Source organism: Hoplias malabaricus, chromosome 6 (genome assembly GCF_029633855.1).
Source record: "Hoplias malabaricus isolate fHopMal1 chromosome 6, fHopMal1.hap1, whole genome shotgun sequence".
NCBI lineage: Eukaryota > Metazoa > Chordata > Actinopteri > Characiformes > Erythrinidae > Hoplias > Hoplias malabaricus.
This window is the reverse complement of record NC_089805.1, coordinates 23,316,034-23,339,615: the sequence shown is the minus strand read 5'-3', so window position 1 is coordinate 23,339,615 and position 23,582 is coordinate 23,316,034. Positions and strand designations below refer to the sequence as shown.

Below are 23,582 nucleotides of genomic sequence, written 5' to 3'. Positions count from 1 at the left end.
TTTTTCCCTTTTACGCCTAGAAGAGGTGTTTTGTAAATGCTTGTGGACGCACAGCCCGCTTACAATCATTTCGTCAAAGATTTTGTTGGAACCTAGTTTTCCCCCGGTCTAATTTAATTGGATTTACCCTGCTTGAGGAGAAGTATTAAAAGAAATTCGTAGATTTCCCCCCGTTGATATGGATTCTTAAGAGGAATTACATTACGGCTTTGAGGCTAAAGTCTTTGTGTGACCAAATCGAAAGGTACGCGGGAAAATGTGATCTATGTTATCTTGATTTCTCTTGGCTTGTAATACTATTTATTGAGTGCTACACATTTGCAGTGGCATTTTGTCTTCCATATATCCATATTTGCTGGAAAACAAAAACAAAAACAAAAAAACAAACAAACATCTAAGGGGACTCAAAAAGCAATAACATTTTTAAACCATACTCACAGTTGCACTTGAGTCGTTACTATGACTACAAACACGTACTCTTTGTCTGAAGTTCACATTTCTCTCCAGATCAAGTCTGTAAAGGCAATGACGCTAAATAAAACAGCAAAGCAAATGAAGAGACGTTAGATCGAGCGTAGATATGGAGTCTTCTCACCAAAGCAATGAATACAGAGGCTGATTTTGGGAACTAGTCTTTGGAAAAGCCTAAACCAAAAGCGGAATGTCCTCTTGACTGCAGCTGGACTTGGGCCTAATTGTATGAAACCACCTTTGCACCCAAAGGAGAAGGATTATTTTTCACGGTTTACATTATCCACGTTCTCTCTGCTGCATAGAAACGTGAAGAACATTCTCATTTTTTTAAGGACAAGACTGAACTCCACTGCTTGTTATGCCATGTATCATATATTTACAGAAAAGAAAAGTACAATTAAACATTTGAGAGAAGCACTAAGGATGTTTGATGACTAAACGTGTACTTTCATTTATTTACGTCAAAATCTTTCAAAACCAAGCTGGGGGTAAAAAGGTTAGTACACTGTTATAACGGAAATGAGAAAATAAGCTATAACACCGTTATAACACACTTGAATTTGAATGTTCAAGCCCTTGCACTTGATCAGTGACGTGTCTATTTTTTCGATAGTTGTCCAGAGAAAATTAGAAAATATGTAAATAAACAGTGATATAATTGTCTAGTGGTAGCTACTGGTCCATTTGTTTGTGTGGGTTTCTTTATTTCTGCCACGCTTGTTTCATTTGGGTGTTTTGGTGCCTTGATAACGTTGGTCTTTATTTGTCCTTTAGTTATGCATTCTTCGTTTGTTTACCTCTCATTTTGTTTCTTCTTTCTTAATCTTATATTTTCCTACAACCTTACGAATATGTATTATTTTATGTGATTTTGCTATTTTAGTTTTGTTTCTTTCTTTCTTTCTTTCTTTCTTTCTTTCTTTCTTTCTTTCTTTCTTTCTTTCTTTCTTTCTTTCTTTCTTTCTTTCTTTCTTTCACTGTTACAGGTTTAGTATAGGTGCCTTAATGATGTTGCTCATTGTTCACATCCGTGCTCTTTACAGTCTTCTGACTTTGAACTTCTTTTTCTGTTTTATTTCACTGCTGGGGTCTCAGGGTATTGCTCACCTTGGTGGCTGTGATTTCTCTCTTAGTGGAAATGAATCACATTTTTTGCCCCCCTCCAGAGATATTCTCTGAACCTGAGCTTGCTGTTATTATCTGAGTTTATGGCTGCAGCAGTAGATCCATGTATGATAATCGAGAGAGAGAGAGAGAGAGAGAGAGAGAGAGAGAGAGAGAGAGAGAGAGAGAGAGAGAGAGAGAGAGAGAGAAGAATGAAGTTTATGGTGGCGCGCGGTGGAACGGTTAGGCCTGGCTTGGCGCATCCTTTGAGGCGCTGAGGAATCTCGGCCTAATTACTGGGACATCCTCCCTGTTGCCGCAGCAACGCGGCCATAAAAGCTGTCTGCGTCTAGAGCATTTGGACGATTGCAGTGCGGTGCCATAAACTGTCTCAGAACCAAGGTTATTAGCTACGTTTCCAAGGTGGCGGGTGGACGACCAAAAAGAAAGACAAGAAACCAGGCTGTCTACTCGGTGCTCGAGCACTTTCCGTCCAATTGTCACTCATTGACCAACTCTGGTGTCTTTACCGAGCTCCCTCCGCTCGACGTTGTTCATGCCTTCTGTCTATCTTTGCACAAAGACCGGTTATCGGAGAGGTTAATTCATTGGACACGTGCTGAGCGTCCACCAGGGGGCGCTCCTGAGATCAATGTCATGGCCGAGTGGGATCATGGATGGTCAAACGGAAGCCCAAGACTTTGGCTCAAGACTATGGAAGCTGAGCTGTCTCCAAGGTAAACACCAACAAAAAACACAGCGTGATTTCATGCGGCATTGCTTAAGTGTCAGTCTTTCTGAGCACACCAGTTCGTGTTTGTGGCAGCAGCCAGGTCACGTCCATCTGATGTTTTAAAATCGACTGAAGGGCGACCCCGGTCACATTTCAAACTGAAAATAAGTAGCGCGCCATCTGCACAAATCTACTCAGGAATTTGTTCATAATATTAACACTTACATTTCTATTTATATTTGTAAGCTATTAAATAGGATTTAAGTTAACGATTGTACGATTTAGGATATAATTTACAATATTTGTTTTTCCATTCACTTTCATACTCGATTTATAATTAAAGTATGAGAAGGAGAACATAAATTTCACCCTTACTGTAGCATGCACACATTTGAATACTAGTGTTCTGTTGATCCAAAGAAGCGTTATTATGTATATTTTAAACGTGTACATTTTGGCCCACAATGTTGTGTTGTTTTGTGAGTTAAAGAGGTTAATTAGCAAAGTAAAAAATAACAAATGTGTGGTAATCTTTGCAACAGTCCACAACTTTCATCCAATTTGGATGTTAATTTGGATTTAGATTTCTGAGCTCTGTAGGTCTATGACGGTAAGGGTCTTAGGCCCCTGCCATTAAACAATATCAAATGCAATGCAGGTGCGTGGATCTAAGGCGCGAGCCTTTTTAACAACAGAAAAAAATCACCTGCCTCTGAAATATTTCATGCTATTAACTCTGGTGCCCCGGACGGCGTATAAACCTTCCCCTGTTCTTATTAAATGAAATAAAAGGGTGTAAAGACGTGGTGCCCATTAAAGTCTCACATTTTTTAACCACCGAATCAAATATTTCACAGCAAATGAGCTCGGCTTCAGCCTCCTCCGATTAGAGAATCCATTAAGCACGCGCCAGCCTATAAGCCCCACCCGGTTTTTTTTCACCACATCTAGGAACAAAATTTATGAGATTCATTTTTTTAAATGATCGGTAATGTAGCTGGGAGCTAAGTTATGGCCGACGGGATTCATAGTGACCTTAGCAGTCACGACAATAGTTCATTCAGTCTTAGGCTGGACACACTTTTGGCCAGCAGCGGTCTGGAATTTCTCCAAAGGTCATTTTCCCCTTTCTTTCCTTTCTTTCTTCCGTTTTTTCCAACGTGAACGATGCTGTGTGTAATGTAGACCGTAACTGTGCAATACGATCGGCTTTTTCCGCGTAACGGGTTAGGTGACAGCGGGAAAGCACGAGAAGGGGGGCAGGGCAGGGGCGAGCAGGGTCTTGTTACCGCGCACGTGGACCCTTTGTCTCTCGTGCAAAATAAATGCTTCCGCTGTTCGAAATAAAACGTTAAATGATTGTTAAGGATTTCCGCTCGCTGCGAACACCATCCTTAAACACACACACACACACACACACACACACACACACAGAGAGAGAGAGAGAGAGAGAGAGAGAGAGAGAGAGAGAGAGAGAGAGAGAGATGAGCTCGCGTTTAAGCGCTGCTCATTGCCCTCATATCAGGAAACAAAAGCTGGATTCCAATATAAACCCAAAATTACAGAAGCCCAGTTGTGTGAACGTTTCTTGTACGTGTATTACAGTGCGAAATTAATTCTTATTCTTATTTTTTACTATTATTGTTATTTATTATTATTAGTAGCACTCGTATTAGTAGTAATATTAGTAATAGCAGTAGTAGTAATAGTAGTAATAGTAGTTGTAGTAGTAATAGTAGTAATAATAGTAGTAATAATAGTAGAAATAGTAATAATAGTAGTAATAGTAGTAGTGATAATAGTAGAAATAGTAGTAGTAGTAGTAGTAGTAATAGTAATAGTAGTAACAGTAGTAGTAATAATAGTAGAAATAGTAGAAATAGTAATAATAGTAGTAATAGTAGTAATAGTAGTAGTAATAGTAGTAGTGATAATAGTAGAAATAGTAGTAGTAATAGTAGTAGTAGCATTTCTCATTGTGTTTTCTCAGTGATTGCTCTTCCATCTCAAGACGTTTTAATAACGCAATGTATTTTTAAATATGCATGTAGTGGAATACATAGACATTATTCAGCAACACACATCCAACTGCAGGATGATGACTGTGTTTGTTGAAAATACATATCTGTGATCACAAACGTTGTTGTTGTAGAAGTAGTAGCAGAAGAAGATTATGTAGTAATAGAATGTGTAGTAATAGATGCATTACCAGATTCATGAATATTATTATTTTAATATGAATATTATTAGTACTATTATTATGAGTGACAGTGGTAAAAGGATGTGGAAGAGTAATAAAACATTATTAAGTAGTAGTAGTCAAATAATAATGAGTAGTTATAATAGCATTATTATTATTATTAGTAGTATTAGTATTAGTATTAGTAGTAGTAGTAGTAGTAGTATTGTTTTCCCAGTATTTGTTATACTATTATATGCATTTTTTTTCTTTTATAAAGCTATTAATGCTTTACAATACACATTGCAGAAATTACGTGTTTGGTGATAGTGGGATCATAGTTGTTGTTTTTAATTATTGTTATTATTGTTAGTAGTAGAAGCAGTTGTAATAGTAGATGGACGAGGATTATTTATTTATTTATTTATTTATTTATTGTATCGTTACAGAAGTACTTGTTATACTGTTGTTGCTATACTGATTTTGGAATTTGGGACACGAACACAAGTTGAAATGTAAGAGTACAATGAGAGTTTAATAGGGTACACTTTATGAGCTGGCTTAAGGATTTTTTTATTTAACGTTTCTGGGATAGGTTTTTTAAGCACTCAATAATTTTCAGAATCACACCCCGTTATAATGTTGTATGTTATGACTGGCTATATATGTGTTTACTTAAAGTTCTACTTTTTTTCATGAGGCCTATTTATTTCCAGGGACTACATTGTTTTAAATAAAGACCTGTTTTTCGCCGTGTGCTCTGGAACAAATGATGATTTCACACTGTGGTATGTTTATCCACTGTGTCCAGATTCCAAATCAGGGGAGCATGGCATTATCCTCCAGACTACCGTTATATATGACTTCGTGAAATCGTTCTTTAGGGGACTGCTCCTAATTGGGAATTGATTAGGGATTCGCCCTATTCCCAGGAAAGGCTATTTAGCACCGGAATCATCACAGCGGACATTTACACCGCCACCCTTTCTTGGGTTTTGCGGAAAGCTGTAATTTATAGTTGGCTTCCATTGTACACTGTATCCACTTATCCTCATTAGGAGATATTTTACGCCCTTCTGTTTGTTACACAACGTTTTCACATTTTACAAGTCTCAACATGTCTGTTCATTGGTGATTTGTCTTCGGGTGGGGAACGAGATCTCGCCAAATTCTTAACGGCAGGTAACGACACTTTTCCGCATGTTATAAATAACATTCTCCACGTTTGAAGTTTGGTACGTGCACACTTCCAGCCAGTGGAATTCTCTCTCTCTCTCTCTCTCTCTCTCTGTGTCCCTTTCTCTTTCTGGCTGTCTTTATTTTTTTCTCTCATTCTTTTACAAACACCTAATATAATTGCAGGCGGTGAGGCTTCTTCTTTGTTACAAATAAGTTCCTCTGTACTGTTAGTGACTACACTGAGACGCTAAAAGGACACATGAGGCCTATCCGCAGTGCTGTGCAAACTTTTGGGCACCCCTGCTCTCGTGACACGACATTGTTGATTTACTTTTGAAGGTGTTTATCTGCTGCATTGAGCACAAGGGAAATTCTAAACATGAAATGTGGTTTAGGCAAAAGTTTTCTAGGCAAATTAACCATTAGGTGCCCACCAACGTTAACTGTGAAATGTAATGTAATAACAATGTGTTATTGTTAGGGTTAGACAGTAGTAGTTATGGATAAGGTTAGATGATTAAAGTTAGAATTTGGCTAGTAGTAGATATATTTAAAGTTAGACGAGCAATAGTTTACAATGACGAGCAATAGTCTAATGGATTATTGTAGAGTTAGGTTAGTAATAGTAGGAGTTATGGTTAGGCTGAGTATCCACAAAATTAATGGAAGTATAGGTAAGTACCCCACAAAACATGGAGCAAACATGTGTGTGCGGGGGTGTGGGATATAAAGTGTGTGGGGGGGGTGTAATGCGGTAATCTGACGGTGTGAATTAATACATGTTACTCCAGTGTTTTTTTATTGGTAAACACTGTATTGATATCATTTTCTCCATTTGAAAAGAAATGAAACGCCTGAATCGTGATTTCAAAGCAGTATTAATTTTCCCCTCAAAGAGTATATGAGAAAGGCAGATTGACAGAAGGAAAGACAGGAAAGACAAACTTAAAGAATGAAAGGCAGATTGACAGAGAGAAAGAAGAAAGAAATGTCGGCGGAGAGCCTCAAAGTCAGACAGGCAGAAAGACAGGACCAGAAAAGGTCGGTACGTCATCTGCTCCAGCCCAGGCTTGGTCTCGAGCCCGCGGGCGGTGTAGCTGAGCTGTGGGCGTGGCCCTGTGTGTTTGTGAGCTAGTTGTGAGGTGCGCGCGCGAGTGCTGGAGGTCGTGGCTGGTCTCGTGCAGCATGTTGTGCGCTCAAAATGAGCGGCGGAGCGGACTCGGAGTTCTCCTGGCGGAAGATTACACCTGCAACGACGTGCGTCAACGGCTCGGTAACACAGCTCGCGCGCTCTGAAGCCAACGGCGGCGACGCTCCCCAACACAGCGACGACAGGGCGGCTACCCGCATGCGCTTGTATTCTAGAGCTAGCAGACGACAAGAATTCGATGACGTGATTCCCGCGAGAGGGGTGTCCATGTGGACGGACAGGCAGAGGTCCAGCAGCGCCTTGGCGTCCACGAGCCATCATCAAGACGCATTTCTTGCGCAAGACATAAAACAAGAGAGCTACGCGCCCCTGAACACGTCCACAACAGCGGTCCCTTTCTCCGCCTTCACGGGTGCACGCGTCCATTCCGGATCCTATGCGATCGGCGGGAATGACAGCAGATCTTTCCCGGTTCCGGGCTACTTCCGGCTACCTCACGTGCATCCACACGCCAAACTTTATCAGCAGAGCGCGCAGAACGCTACAACGCCCCCAGGTCAGGGTCGAGGGGTCAGGCCAGAGTTTTCGCATTTCCACACCCCACTGTCCAGCTCCGAGCAGGCACCTGAACCGAGACCAGGCGACGCACTGGGGTCTTCCAGGATCAGAACCAAAGAGTCCAAGGGGGAGGCCCTCGAAGACACTCTGGATACTACTGACGATGAGTCGTCATCTCCCGAGCCCCAAGAAAATACAGGAAGCAGCGCTAAAGGTGAGAGAGACGCATCCTGAAAACGATATTATTGACGCTTTAATATATATATATATATTTCAATCAGCATCAACATATTCATCATATATCTATAAACAAAAATAAACATCTACATCAGTCACCTACAGAAGCAATATATTTACTAAATATTTGTTTAAAAATATTTTAATTACGTTTTTTACATTCAAGAGTGTAACAGATATTCGCAAGACATTTTTAAAAATATAAAATTAAAGTAAAATAATAAAAGCCCCACTTTGGCTTAATTTCAGTCATGTCATAAAAGGCCAACCCACTCAGTTTTTATTGTAACTTTTTTTTAAGGATTTGAAAAGTTTGTCTACATTTTTTCCACATGTAGGAAATATTCGTGTGACGTATCTCGTTGTATATCCGGCTATAGGCTTTGTATAATATTGTAACTGCAACTTTTTTGTAACTATCAAAAAACTATAAATTACACTACTGTGTAATTTCGAGTGACATTGTTTTCCTTGTACAGCCACATTAGGCTCACAATGAAAATATCTGAAAAATGCTTAAGTGACAATCTGACAGGTCTTCTGGAGTAATAACTGCGAAAAAAGCACGCAACACATCACGTGCAATTAAAACTTGGACCAAAGTATCTCTTATCACCTTTACTTCGACTAGTTTAGACAGGCTTTACACACGATTTACTCACATAAGATTGGACTCATCTTACACATTTCAGGTGCGTATTCTAACAAGCTTAAAAACACCACTGTTCACATAAGAGTGCATATTACCTGCTCACGTGTGCAGTTTCAGGGCACAAATTGTTGGCACATGTGATCACACAGAGTTCATGTTCACGTGTGCTTGTGAACATATGTGACATCATGTGTTTTTAGACACTATATTTTTCTCCACACAGATTGAATGTTTTGAGTTGTTAATGCACACATACACACACACACACACACACACACTTAATCATTGAATTGCCCCAACAAAAAGAATCATACCCACACGTTTTCAAAACGTTTTTTTATCGTGAGATGTATATTATATGTTTATGAGAGCAGGCTTTACATATCAAATCAATATACAACGCTCTTTCAGGAGAGAGATATATATTTTCATTTTCAGTTGTTATTAATTCAGAAGGAGATTTAATTCCTTAATGTTTAGTATAGAACATGCTTCTCTTTCTCTTGGTGAGTTCACACATGGCATGGCAGAGTAAACGAAGACGACACACACTCTCAGACCTGTACTGTTCACGATATTCTACAAGATAATATATTAATTAAAGAAAATAAAATCCAAATCATATTTAATGGCGGGAATCCATATCCATCAAAAGAGCAGAAATTCATAATTCGGACGGAAGAAGCCATAAGAGAGGACATAAGAGAGAGTGTGAGTCTATGTAGCATAAAATAAATTACGACGGTGTATTGCAGTGTGCTACAACTGTGCTATGTGTATTTGGAATGAGTGGAATGTGATATTAAACCATTATTACACTTATGCAACAACATGTAGATGTACAACCGTATGCAAATATATATATATATATATATATATATATATATATATATATATATATATATATATATATATATGAAGCAAAAGAAGGGATCTAGAATACTTGTTGTAATGAAAAACAAAATGGGCCATACAGCTCTGACTCAACCAGCCGTGTTTATCTCCCACAGTAGAGGCTAAGACAGAGAACACGTCCAATTGGCTGACGGCGAAGAGTGACCGGAAGAAGCGCTGCCCCTACACCAAGCATCAGACACTGGAGCTGGAGAAGGAGTTCCTCTTCAACATGTACTTGACTCGCGAGCGCCGCCTGGAGATCAGCCGCAGTGTGCACCTGACCGACAGGCAAGTCAAAATTTGGTTCCAGAACCGGCGCATGAAACTGAAGAAAATGAGCCGCGAGAACCGAGTCCGCGAACTCTCTCACACGTACGGCTTCCCCTCTTGACCCCAACCTCCTCACGGCGTCCCGTCACTCTGAGAAGGAGCCACTGTTTGTTTGGGGGTTGCGCCTCGCGTCTGCGTTCTGTGCAAGCTACTGACATAATGAATGTGTTCTGTTTTGAACGGAGATCGTGGCTTGCTGTGATGTTGTGATTGAATGTAGCCTCTTCGCTTTGGGAGGGATATTTGCCAAGGTTGAGCAGCGTTGAGGATTGTAAAAACATGGCCGTACATTTTGTTGAAGAAATGCAAGCGCGCGTCAATGAGACAAAAGACTGAGGAGCTTTAATGCCATGAAGGCCTGGATGTCATGTGTGTGTATATACATAAAGCTCTTTGCACGAGAGGACGAGAAAAAGACTCTCTCTCTGTGACATCAGTATGCAAAGAGCCCGTATTAATGAAAGCTACGTGATGTTTTAAATGTATCTCTCCTCCTTTAAAAACCCACCCCAGCCCCCCTCACCTTTTCATCTTGTTTTGTTTGAAATGGATAGTATACAGCCTCCATGTTTGTGCATTGAATAAATTATTCTTTGTGTGTTCACACGCATCTACGTCTTATTCTATGTTTTCCGTATTTTGAGACAATCAGGTGATTGCAATGTGCCTCAATGACAAAGTGTTGACTTTCACATGACTACAGACTGGTATTACGTGCAGTGCTTGTGTTTATGGTGGTGTAATTGAACTAGTCCAATCTCATTGTTTAGGTGCTGGTCGCTGATTGTTCAAGCTCTCGCTTGCTCTTTTTTTTAATCTCTCCTGCAGTCGTATTTTGCTTCGTGATTCATGTGAATCAGGCGGAAATGGTGGGAATGTTGCTGAGGGCGAGCCGAGAGGCCGCGGTTTGTATTGACCTCGCAGAGCAGTTGATTTCGCTTTTGTGCTGTTTTATGGCTCGCTGCTGTACGAGGCTCGTCACTTTGTTGCGAGTCGTGGGGCAGTTGTGATGGACGGTGTGAGGGAGAAGGTGTGGGCTCAGAGACAGCCACGAGCTCCACACCGTGATCTGCCGAAACGGGATTTTGTTTCTTCATCAAACTGGATTTCTATCGATCCGCAGTTCACAGGTGAGGTAATATTGCACTGGTGCTGGTGGTAAATATCTAGCTGTATCCCCGTATATTGTATGTCTAATTTGTAATAGCGAACACGTGTATTCATATGTGAGATGTATCAAGTTTCCAGTACAGTGTACATGGTCACATTTTCGTACACTTCCAAGTATATTTGAGCACTACAGTATGCATGATGTCAAAGTGGCGAAACTTGGCTGTTATGGTGTAGTTTTTATTTTTGGTTTTAAAAAAAAGCGTTAAAACTGGTTAAAAGAAATGGTCCAAAATTATTTGGTAAAATTATCAATTGCATTGACTTCCACTGAAGTGTATACACGCTGTTTAATTCACACGAGAAGATGTTATTTTGTCAAAACGAGGTTTCGTTAAAAAAGTGTGTGTATTATTTGTATTACAGATTTCTACAGCTCCGAGATACGCTATACGTTTCCTACGGGTTCTGGTTGTTCCACTGTTGTGTCTTGCCCTGAGATTCGACTGTCGAGTGGTTTAGGTAGTTTCATGTTGTTGGGATTGCATTTCTACCTCTGCAACACGAAACTGTCTCAATTGCCACAGTTCAGTTCGCCGCGAAAAGCTCTACGTCTCATTAATCTGAAGGATTTGTGAGTTGTTGACAAAAAATAGAACCTTTAAAAGAATCACATTGAAACGTCTGCATGTAAAACCGCACAAAACGTCTGAAGGCACGTTTTCTAGATTTTCGAAGTTAAACAATGTAACCGCTTCTTTCTACACATTTTAGTACATAATTGTTGTGGTGATTCTTTCACTGATCAAAATGATCCGAGGTATTTTAACACATTGTGGATAAAAGAACACCTAAAATCTGGCCTGTGCAAAAAAAAAAACAAAAAAAAACAAAAAAAACACGATGTTTTATGTTTTCTCCACAGTATTTTAAACTCAGTTTATGTAACAATCGCATTTAAAAAGCCATATTTAGTCCATAGTACACGAGATATTCATATTTTTAATTTAGAATATTAACAATCAGCAAAAATAAGCAGATTAACCAGGGTCTTTCCAAATTGGGCACACGGCCGTAGTCTGCCGTTGACTTTAAGTGTGTTCCCTGTGGAGAAGGTTTTTAGCCGATGTTCATGTCGAAAATCATCAAAACGTGGACTCTGACTTTGGGGTGAGGAGTGTGGGGGCAAAACTTTGCATATGTGCGCAGAATTTGCAATAATCTACAATGCCATGAAAACCAAAAAAGCCCATTTTTCTTTTATGTGGATCTCAGTGAATATACAGGAAGCAGACAAGGCCTCGGTTATGTCCACTGAAGTGTGTGTGTGTGGGATGGCAGTCTGCGTGTCTGGTGCGCAGCAGCGCCCTCGGAGGGTGCGCAGTGAAGCTGAAGGGCGGTCTGCACTTCCGCTGCGCAGCAGTAACAGGCGGCTGAACACAAAAGGCTGGACGCGGCTTTATGGCAGCATTCAAGCCCGGCCGACAGGATCTTATCTGCGGCCTGAAAAAGAGCTGAATAGCGCCGGCGGTAAAACTGTGCCGCCTCAACAAACACCCCCGCGCCGTTTACTGCCTCCAAGTGCCCTACAGTTTCCGTCCCTTTCCCCCCACCCTTTTTATTTCTGAAAGGTGCCTTCGTTTCCTGCTGTAAAACACAGACAGGTTTAGGCTCAGACCGTCTGCGTTTTTTCTCACCAACTGTTCAGCACTGCAGCGTTCAGCAGACTCCTCCAATCTCTGCTTCACCTCCACAATAGAGCCACACGTTTTATTAACGGAGCAGATCTTTAGAGTGGACGACTCGTGTCGTTGTTCAACGTGCTGATTAAAAACATTCAATCTTGAATCTATTTTCCTCTTTAAGTAAATATATTACAAACACATACATATATAACACACATATGCATGATGTTTATTACAAATATATAAATATACACATCAAACATATTTACTTATTTATAGTAATATGACCCACTTGTATTTTTTATTCCTCTATTCTCTATAACTTTTCAGCAGAATAAACTTTGTATAACTTTGTATTGGAAGGAGAATGAATTTTATTTTAATTTTTTTTATCAGCATCAAAATGTATTTTAAACCAATTAAAAATGTTAAAGGTCTGTTTGTAAAATGTGTTATGCCAAAAAATGGAAAACACAGTTTGGCGAAGTAAGGTACAACAAAATCGTGTATTACACAATTTATACAAACATACACACACACGCACGCACACACACACACACACACACACACACACACACACACACACACACACTAAACGATATTTTCAAACCCGCAGAAACCCAACTTTGCTTTTTAAAGCCGTTGAGAATTGGAGTCTCTGATGCTGAACACAACCAAACGTATTTACTTCAAATGCAATTTTACAGTTTTGCGTGCTTTGTTTAGCTGTGGAAGTTATTCGAGTTTACTCTGTTTTCGCAGAATTTTCTATCTAATTTATTATTTATGAATTATTATTCATTAATTACTTAACCCCAGGACCACAGCCCGAATAAAGTAGATCCGAAAACAAGACCATCTGATTGGATGGGACAAGGCTTTTTATTATTATTATTATTATTATTATTATTATTATTATTAAAACTTAAAAGTATCAATTTGGAACGATATACTGAGATTTCATAATACGGAATACATAATAACGGTTCATTGTACGTTTTACCGTTCCCATGCTTAGCATGCAAGTGTTGTTAAGCTTACATTGTCCTGTATTGGTGATGTTGAACATGTCTGGATCTGTGTTTATTTTCTTCTTCTTCTTCTTCTTGTTATTATTATTATTATTATTATTATTATTATTATTATTGTTTCTGTTATTGTTTTTATCATTGCTGTCTCTAAAAGCATCTAACGCAATATCAGTGTCGGCCTTCTAATATCACCTATCAGATTTGTGTTATTAGTTTCGACGACACACACTTACATTTCAACATTTCATTTAATATGCAAATAGCAAATGTTTCAAAAAACAATTATGCATGGACGAAGTTCAGAGTTTTCTCCTATATCAAAATTCCATAGTTGAGAATATGCCACTTAATAAATAATACTTAGTTTGTTTACCCAGTCCTCTCTGTGATTGCATTGTAAAAATATATACATTAATAATAATAATAATAATAATAATAATAATAATAATAGTAAGAAGAAGAAGATGAAGAAGAATTTTAAAATACGTTTGAATGCAATGTAATTCATGTATACAAACACATTTATAATTCTTCATGTTTTATTTTAGTTCAAATAAACGTTCGTCTAGAAGTGAAAGGAAATAATTGTTTAATTGATTTGTTCATCTTCCTATGAAATAGCAACCGATTTTATGGAGTTTTTGGCTATTCTGATACCTGCTTGTGATTAGAAATATGAAACCGTTTTTTTTATTCTATTGCAAAATTAGGAAATACAAAACCTAAAACCACTTCCATGTCATCCAGTGAAACCACCGAACCACTGAAAGTGAAGTAGAAGGTATTTGTTTATTTTATTAATCTTGCTCTGATGAGAACTGTAACGAGGCTGTGAAACCTACTGTAGTTAAAATAGACAACACTGGTCTCTTAGACTCAAACACCTGCAGGGAATAAGCCTATATTTCAAGCACAGTATTTCAGCAGCGTGTCATTGATCTAAATGAACTTTAATGTAGGCTCAACACTAATTCGAACCATTTGTGCAGATATGATGTTTTGGTGTGTGGCATGTGAGAGCCTCGGTTGTCTCAGTGGTCTCGCTTCAAATAAAGATGTTTTATGTGAGATCGCACATAAAATTTTACACACCCCTCAGACCCATTTGGGTTCTTTCGGACTCTTTTAAAAACGGCTTCGTTTCTGAAATCAATCCCATGTATATTTTACAGGCATTGTTTCTATTCCTTCAGTGTTCAGAACTTCCCAGTGTTCATTAGCATTTTTTTCTATTTTTCATTCCATGGTTGGTGTTGGTATAAAGTTCGCAGCGCTGGGCAAAATGAGTGTTTTTTTTTTTTTTTTACAGCGAGGACGATTGATTTATCCTTTATTGTTCCGTCCCTGTGATCACGTGCTCCACGGCACCCAATGGAATGGCAGAATGTCCCCAACTTATTAGGCGGCTGGAGCTTTGCAAGGGGGAAGTAGCCTTTTGATTCCCACACTTTATTATTTTGCGAAGCTGTTGGTGTATGTGTGTTTGGGGTGTGTATGTGTGTATGCGTGTGTGTGTGCGCGCGCTCGCGTGTGTGTGTATTTTTTTATGTGTGTATATGAATGCGAGCGTGCCCCCACCATGTCCTCATCCGGAGCTCTGACAGGATACTACGTTGATTCTCTGCTGTTGCCGGAGGGCGATGAAGGCCACTGCCCGGCAGGCGCTGGACGCGGGGAACTGGGACCCTGCGTCTTCCCCGCCAAACAGCCTATATACGGGGGCTCCGGATGGGGGCACGTGCCCTCCGTGTATCACCCGCACGCTCAACCGCAGCCCCCGTTAGCGGGAGATTACACACAGCCGTGGTTGTTGGACTCGGGCTGCGCTCCGCTGTCTCTGAGCGAGCTGCCGAGCGTCCATCACCACTTCCCCGCCAAGCATGAGCTGCTCGAGCACCCCGGTGGCGTGCTGTCCGGCCCTCAGACCACGATCTTGCACCAGGACTTCACCAGCGGCGCGTGTGCCGCGGACGCGGACGCGCTGGCCGTTCCGACAGCAGACGTTGCAGAGAAACCGAGCCTGGATCCAAGTAAGAGCAATCGTGTTTATACACACGCGGGTCAAGAGGTTGCGGATTGGTAGGTAGTCGTAATGTGAAATGGCCACTTTAGCATTTTTAATAATAATAAATGAAAAACAATATTTGTGATAATGATAACAATATCTAGAAATCTGGAGGTGATACATTTCCAGAAGCTGTTTAATATCTTTGGCGATTAGTTTTACAGTAACTTCATGCTATCGCACCCCCAAATAAGGTCCTGCTCAACACACCCATGTTCAAACCTATAAACTTTATTTGGCATATATTATTTGTCAATGTAGACTGAAAAGTGCTATTTTGACTTGACGTGATTCATTGTGTACATTGGTTCCATGGGAGTGAAATACATCACATCAACACAATCACTGTCCGTTCACGTAGGCTCCTCTTGGCAAGAACTGCGCAGGAGTAATATATAATTTCAAATCACTTTCAGCAGAAGCAGAACTTCTTGGAAACCTTATAAACCACCTAATAAACCAACTTATGAAATTTGCTTGTCATCAATTTTGAGGATCTACGTTTATGCTAATGAGTATTCCTCAGCCTTTTAATCTGTTATTGGACGTTTACTACGTTTTGGAGGCTCTATACATTCTAAAGCATTTGAATTTGACTCTTTATCACACAGCACTACATATATTCTATTTCTAACCTCCCAGACGTATATTTTTGTTGTTGGATGAACGATTAAGTGTAATTATATTAAGCTGGCGGGAATACCGTTTAGCTGGTACATTTTACTAATGACTTACTAAATATTAAATGGTTTCTCGTTTCATCTACATTTCTTCTGTTTTATTTTTCAATAGTATCGCTCCATATCTTAGAGGGGGTGGACACTCTCTCTCTCTCTCTCTCTCTCTCTCTCTCTACATTAAAGGATTAGCGGTAGAGAACAGTGTGGTTGTTGAACATTATTAAGTTTATTTCACTGATAACATTTTCGAGTTAATCTCCCACAGCAATCATACTTACACCAAAAAAACAAACGTCACAATAATGCGGTTGTTCGGTGTATTTTTGCTGGCCTACTTTGAAGTATAAAACAAGGTCCTACGTAGTGCCCTATTAAGTGTACGGCCTTTCAGTGTTGCACCCCAAGAGTATGTTTAGCCATACTGTTACGTATGACCATAAACCGCGATTATGAAATTAGGAATTTGGTGTTAAAAACGGAACTTAGTCCATTCTTCTTTCATAACTGAGACCCCCAACCTACTCCCAACCCCTTCTTCTCGCTTCCTCTACCTTTCCCCAGATAACCCCGTGTCCAACTGGCTTCACGCGAGCTCCACGCGGAAAAAGCGCTGCCCCTACACCAAGCACCAAATCCTGGAGCTGGAGAAGGAGTTTCTCTTTAACACGTACCTGACGCGCGACCGGAGATATGAGGTCGCGCGCCTCCTCAATCTCACCGAGAGACAAGTCAAAATCTGGTTCCAGAACCGCAGGATGAAGATGAAAAAGCTCAACAAAGATGGCACGAAAGACGAGTAATTAAAAAAAGAGCACTTAGGCCAAGCCGTGTTGAACCCAATGGGATTATTGGTTTATTTGATCCTGCTTCGTTCATTCCATGACTTTCTGTTGTTGTTGTTATTGTTGTTGTTTGTCTTTAAAGCATGCTTGTATGGAGTCGTGTTGAATATTTGAATTTTTTGCGTGTCTCTCGTGAACTCTACCTTACTGAATGTTGCACAAATCCAGTTGATTTTTACTGAAAGCGAGAAAAGTGCGCTGACGTGGCCTTCTTTTATTGGCCCCTTACCAATCCCGTCTTTTTTTTTTTTTTTTTGTTGCTGTTGTTGATGTTGCTGTTGATCTAAAAAGACACGAATCCCGTGTTTGTATTAATTTTCTTTGTCATTGTATTCTTAGTATATTAATGCACATTTAGAGCATAGTTGTGGGAAATTTCATGATTTTTTTTAAAAATAATTAATATGTGTTTAATTTCTCGTTGTGTTTTACATTCTCAGAGCTGACCGTTGTAAACCGGCTTTATGCAGTGCTATGTAGCATTCACACTGAAGGGGGTTATAAGGTCATATGCTCAAAAAATATTATAGGAATTTGTTCTTAATTACCTTAGTTTTTATGACTACCTAGGCTCTTCACTACCTATTTCAGTTTAAAAAAAGAAGAAGAAAGAAACATGGAGATATCTATATATGCTAACATCTGAACTCCGCTATGAATTGAGTTGAGTTTTCACATGAATGAGTTATGTGAGTTTCAGGGAGTGAATAAAATAGATATTAAAATATATTAGAAAATAGTTATTAAAGAGAAAAAGAAAAAACACTGTAGTTAGTTAAAGAAATACCTCATGGGCTGCGGAGCGCCCTGATCATTTGCTTTTGTTTACTTAAATCTCAATGTCATTTGTACTTTATTTATTGAAGAATAAAATCCTATCTGAAAAAAATAATAGCATGGAACTTCGTGATTATTATTATTATTATTATTATTATTATTATTATTAGTAGTAGTAGTAGTAGTAGTAGTAATTGTTGTTGTTGTATTGCTATTGATATTAGCACGCTCTTATTTTGTCACTGTTCATTTCTAGTTAAGAATGTGTAGAATGAAATAGTATCGTTTTTATTTGTTATTTCCTTATCGTTCGCCAACTTTAGCTCTTTACATTGTTGTGACTAAAAATGATTTCTTAAGACGTCGAAAAACAATTCCTTGATCCTTTGCTTTTTTGTTGTTGTTTATTGACATATAGAAATCGCGAAAACGCACAACCCTTATAAACACTCACACACCCCTCAGATTCGGTCCAATTTAAAAGATCCAGAATATTTTTTATATGTAAAATAAATCTGCGTAAGTACAAAGCCCATAGGAACACATTTCTGCACATTTTAACGTGCAGTTGCTATTGGATTGCTAACTAGAAAGAGTATATTGTAATAATAACAAAAAATAAAGTTGCTAATACAATAGGGGACTTTCTTCAGGAACATTTGCATACGTGCAAGTCCTATTTTGTTTTCTACACGCACTAAACTGTTATATTTATATTTGACCTCTGGGTGGGATGTCCTCAAAACATAACTAAAACGCTGAGTTATATTTGACCTGAGGTGTTCAAAACTTTTGCATAGGACTTTGCATCTGCTTCTAATCTAAACTACCCTAAAAACAGAGATTGAATCTGTGTGCAGTCGAGGCCAACACAAGCCTGGAGCAGCAGCTCATCACCGCTCTGACAGAAGAGATTGCTAGCTGTATACCACCATAAAAGACAATTACCGCTATAACCGTTTATGGGGTGCAAAGCGCTTCGAGGCGAGAGAACGCAACACAAGAGAGATGATGTTATTAGAGCCAACTGCTGAAGGCCAGGGAACGTCGCCCCTGGAGCGCGCATCCGATCTGCGGCATAGACATTGTCATCCTGGCGGCCATGATCCAGACTCTAGGTTTTGCCCAAAATGGCGACATTCAGAAAAGAGACCGAACCGAAGTATGGCGGTGGGTGTTGTGCTCTGTTATAGCAGCACCACTAGAGTTAAAATGTACACCACATACCAGACAGGACATGCGGCTGTTGTGACGCACGTGAGCCGCAGATGGACGATTACTTCAAAGGCCTCATCGCGGACTCGCAACCATTAAAGCTCGAGGCCTGCAACACTGTCTGGCATTCCGCGTTTAATGGCTTTATGGCTGTCCAGGCACAATTAGGGCCGTTTTCTGAAGCCCCCCCACCCCAACCCTGCACCCATTTGGACTAGTGCTCGCCCCCACCTTTTCTATCCTCTGTGAGACTGCACAAAAAAGCCAGCGGAAATAATCTAGTTTTATTGGCGTCTCTGGCTGCGGTTGACCTCCATCGCCTTTTGTCTGGACGTTGCGTAGCTACGCTTCGATAAGGAGAACGTATTCAACAAAACTGTCTTGACATAACTACAGGAAAAACAACACAGAGTAAGGTTACTATGCGGCATTCTATTGCGTGCGAGCACCAAACTAAATTTTCACTTCAATCCCTGCGGACGTGAGAGAACCTAGCGCTGGGAAAGTTTCATGTTGCAGTTACAAGATCTGACCACTGGATGTCAGCAACGGTCCACCAAAATCATCAGATGCTTTCAAATTGAGGAACAGTAGCCACTTTTGTGACGTCAGTTTTTTTCTTTATTCCATAAGAAAAACATAAACCTACATGTGTGATGCAACGTTTAATACAAGGTGTATATATCAGCTATAGTATTATGACGTTCCCTTTCTTTCTACACTCATTGTCCATTAGCTCAACTGACCATACAGGAGCACTTTGCAGTTCTGCAGTTACAGGTTGCACTGCATAACTTTTGACTCAAGGTTTGCCCCCTTTCACCTTGTTCTTCAATGATCAGGAGCCCCAGAAAACCACCATCCTGTGAGCAGTGTCCCATGTCCACTTATGAAGGACTAGAGGACGAGCAACAAACCGTGCAGCAACAGATGAGCTACTGTAGACTTTACATCTACAAGGTGAACCAATGAGGTCGGTACGTCTGACAAAGTTGACAGAACCTTCAGTGGCACAACTGTGTCTGATCTACACGCAGTACAACTCACACTCAAATGTGTCTGATCCACCTGCCAAACCATACCTGCCCTGTGTTGGCTGGGCGGCTCCTGCCCATTGAAGAACAACGTGAAATGCGTCAAACGATGTATGCAGAGCATCAGATGGACTATATTCTGTATCTGTAGAACTACAAAGTGCCCCTGTATGTTCAGTGGAGCTGGGAGAATGGACAGTGCGTGTAAACACAAGGAGGGGGTCATAATGTTATAGGTAATCGATGTATATAAGAATGTGTTTATGTACTCTGCAGTGAAAAACCTTTACAGTTTTGAATAATGGCTCAATTTTTTTCTGTGGTTGCAATATATGTTTGCTTTCACCCAGAAGATATTTTATTGCAAGTAACTTACTATGCAAATGCAACCTATATTTTAATAAACCAGGCTTTTAAACTTTGTGTTTTTGCAGACTTCAGTCTTTAAATTAGATATTTGAATGTCAGCTGAGTTGAATAAACAAAAATGTTAACAATAAAGTCTTATTCTGTTTTAAAACCTTCATATAATGGCCATCATTACACCATCCACTATATTTAATGCTATTAAGGATAACAATTCTGAAATAGCTTAGTTACAATGATTATTTAATTATTTTTTACAGACGGAATAGTGAGAAGTCAGATATGTGAATAATGCCTCCTTTATGATATACGATTACACTACGGAGGTCTGTGTAGGACATGGTTCATATTCTGCAGTTCTCGGTGTTGTGTTGCTCTTTACAATTGTGCCCTGCTTGAACTCACTTTGTAATTTAAGATGCGTTGAGTTTAATGGCCAAGCCCAAGAAAGATTACTGCCGTTAAGGTAGTGATTCCAATCAAAGGCAAGCAAAGCAAAAAGGAAAAAAAAAAAGATTGATTATGGCTGGAATATCAATATATATATATACATTTTTTGTCTTTTTTTTTTTTTTTTGTTATTGTAATATTTTTAATGCCCAAAATTTCAGTTAATATTAAGAACGGATAAAACACGTAAAGGATTTTAAATGTACGTGTCAAACTGCAGTGATAAAAAATGAATGGATCATAAGTTAAGCAATAATAAATTAATATATAAAATCTTATAAAATATAAGTAACGGATTCCAAATGCGTAAGATTAATTCACTTATTACTCTGCATTAAACGATATAAATGTAATTATTTAATAGAAAGTAATTCATGAATAAAACATGTAACTTTTTAAATAATAATAATAATTATTTTTATTAGTATCAGTATTAGTATTAACTAATAATTCGATCGTATTGTATAATTACTAATTTATCGTTTTGTTAATAACATTAAGCCTTCGATGGTTCAAAAAACATTATTCTACTACGTTGTTTAAAAGGGGTTCATGAATTGCACGAATGTTATTGCTGTAATATACAACAAATAAAAAATAAATAAATAAATAGCCCAAAATGACTAAAAAGCTTTCTGTTCAGTGACGCACTGCTACATTTCTTTGTGGCTTACTTCCAACCCCTGTGTAGACAGTAAATAATCCCCTACTATGTATGAGTATATGTTTTCTGAGTTTGCATTTTAAACACTGGCTGCTGTTTACAGAGTTACACTCTATATGTAAAATCCCAATAATAACTCAGTGCAGAAACAGATGGAATGGATTTGCCCACTGGAAACCCATGAAAGCGCAGATTGTGGCTGATTGGCTGGTGAGGGCGCACTGAGTGCCCACGTGATCTGAGAAGCCCAATGACGGTGAGCGTGGGATTGGCGTGAACTCTGGGCTCTAATGGCATCGTATATCACACAAACTCGTAAAAACGACACTGAGGATTCTGGCCCAACAAATCAATTGGAAGGGGATAAAATGAATTCGTCTAATATTACGGATGTGCCTCTCTTTTTTGCCTCTTAGTAACGCGCTGTGTCTTTTCTCAGTCACATACAGAGGAATAGTGCGCTCTGCTCGACTCTCGCTGTAAAAATGCAGAATGTTGATACACAGAATTACTCAGTGTCATTCAGTGGGATGGTAAGTGCCTTTTCTGCCAGCACTGGAACATATAAAGGTCTGTCTTCGAAAATGACGTGGTTCCACGGTCTTCAGAGTGCACAGATGAAGCGAGGATGTGTGGTCCGTCCTTGGAGAAGAGCACCAGGTATGAACCTTTTTTTATTATCATTCATTTGCTTCAGTTGCATATCAGATGATAGTCTGTTCTGTATTATGGAGTAATAACACAGTAATAACACAGACATCAATGAATCACTTTCACTACCATGTGTTAAACGTTTTAATTGCCCTGTTGCCTGCATGCTAACACCTTCTTGCCTCTGTGTGCTCTTATAGCTGATGTATTTGGCACTTGATGGTCACCAGTCAAATAATAATCAGTGAATCAATACTCAGTGATACACAACCAATAGGCCTGGTTTTCACACCACTAAGGCGTGCTGATACAAATATTAATACCTTGTCAAAATAAAACGTCATGAAGCTTGGACCCCTAATAACCAGAGTAGGAATATTTCAGTCAGTGTTCTGACATTGTGTGTACATGTTGTGTTGTGTCATGTGAAAAAAATCTAGGTTACAATGCGACATCCCTTACTGTTGTTTAACACTAATAATCACTCTCATTCATCATGTCAAAATAATATTTTAGATATAAAATAACAACAATGAACATGTGAATGTTTAAACGTTCCTAAATAGTAATTGGTTTGAACATAGTGTCAGTTGATGTAGACCTTTTACGTGAACCACGGCTCATTTAGTTCTTTAAAGAACCATTTGTTGAAACTGAAATAAAAACAGTTTCAGTGACTGTTTTAAAAACCGTTTAAAAATATAGCACTGTTGACAGTTGTTCACCTCTCAATGGAGTCTCCTTGGCTAATCAGACGACTTATATCACCAGAAGATAGAAAGTCATTTGGATCCCACCACCCCGAAAGCATTTTTCAAATGTTTATATTGGGTTAAGTAAAGTTATGTTGATAAACATTTCTTAAGATGTCAGCCTTCCTGCAGACTAGCCGTGTGTGACGCATAGCTGGGTGACGTGGATGTGACGCATATTCATATACTGCACCCAGGAGAGTAATCCTAGCTCTCCAGACTGTGGAACAACTTTATATTGTGTCCAATGACGTGTGTAACCTTTGTTTTTCATATGTTAATATTTTATATTAACTTGGAGAAACTTTATATATATAATATTTGTGCTTACACACACACATATAACCTATATGAATAACCTGTTTACTAGAATTAGTTTTGAATGTCCTCTCATTTTATAAGAAATTAGAAATTATATAAATAATCGAGTTTTTTTCATAATATGAATGTGTCAATAATCGGCTCATTTCATGTATTTTTTTGCTAAGATGGTGTTAACGTAAACTTACGTAAATCTTGCATAATGCAAGCGGAACACGTCATTTTGTCGTCGCAGGTTAAGCACTGATCGGAGCCCCACACTCGACTGTATTACTGGCTGAGGCTGAGATTTGCATAATCATGTTGGATCAGAATGTGGACTTAGAAATGAAGCTTGCAAGGGTACAGCGTTCACTCCAGCTCCTCCTCTATGTAAAATGGCGCCTTGGAAACATTCCCTGCTTTGCAGCCCCTCCCTCTCCTCCAGAGCCAGGACGCGGCTATAA

The 23,582-nt window shown here is 39.3% G+C and overlaps 2 protein-coding genes across 2 annotated transcripts; both read left to right on the top strand.

The window, feature by feature from the left end:
• Positions 1 to 6,870: 6,870 nt before the first annotated feature.
• On the top strand, positions 6,871 to 10,006 carry LOC136700197 (homeobox protein Hox-A10-like). The gene is made up of 2 exons (XM_066675477.1): positions 6,871 to 7,591; positions 9,277 to 10,006. Exons 1-2 carry the CDS (start codon positions 6,871 to 6,873, stop codon positions 9,552 to 9,554), a joined length of 999 nt encoding a protein of 332 aa, XP_066531574.1. The 3' UTR covers positions 9,555 to 10,006.
• A 4,859-nt stretch (positions 10,007 to 14,865) lies between these two features.
• hoxa9a (homeobox A9a) lies at positions 14,866 to 17,138 on the top strand. Its single transcript, XM_066675666.1, has 2 exons — positions 14,866 to 15,349; positions 16,626 to 17,138. The coding sequence occupies exons 1-2, from the start codon at positions 14,866 to 14,868 to the stop codon at positions 16,862 to 16,864; spliced, it is 723 nt and encodes a 240-aa protein (XP_066531763.1). The 3' UTR covers positions 16,865 to 17,138.
• The last annotated feature ends 6,444 nt before the right edge of the window (positions 17,139 to 23,582 follow it).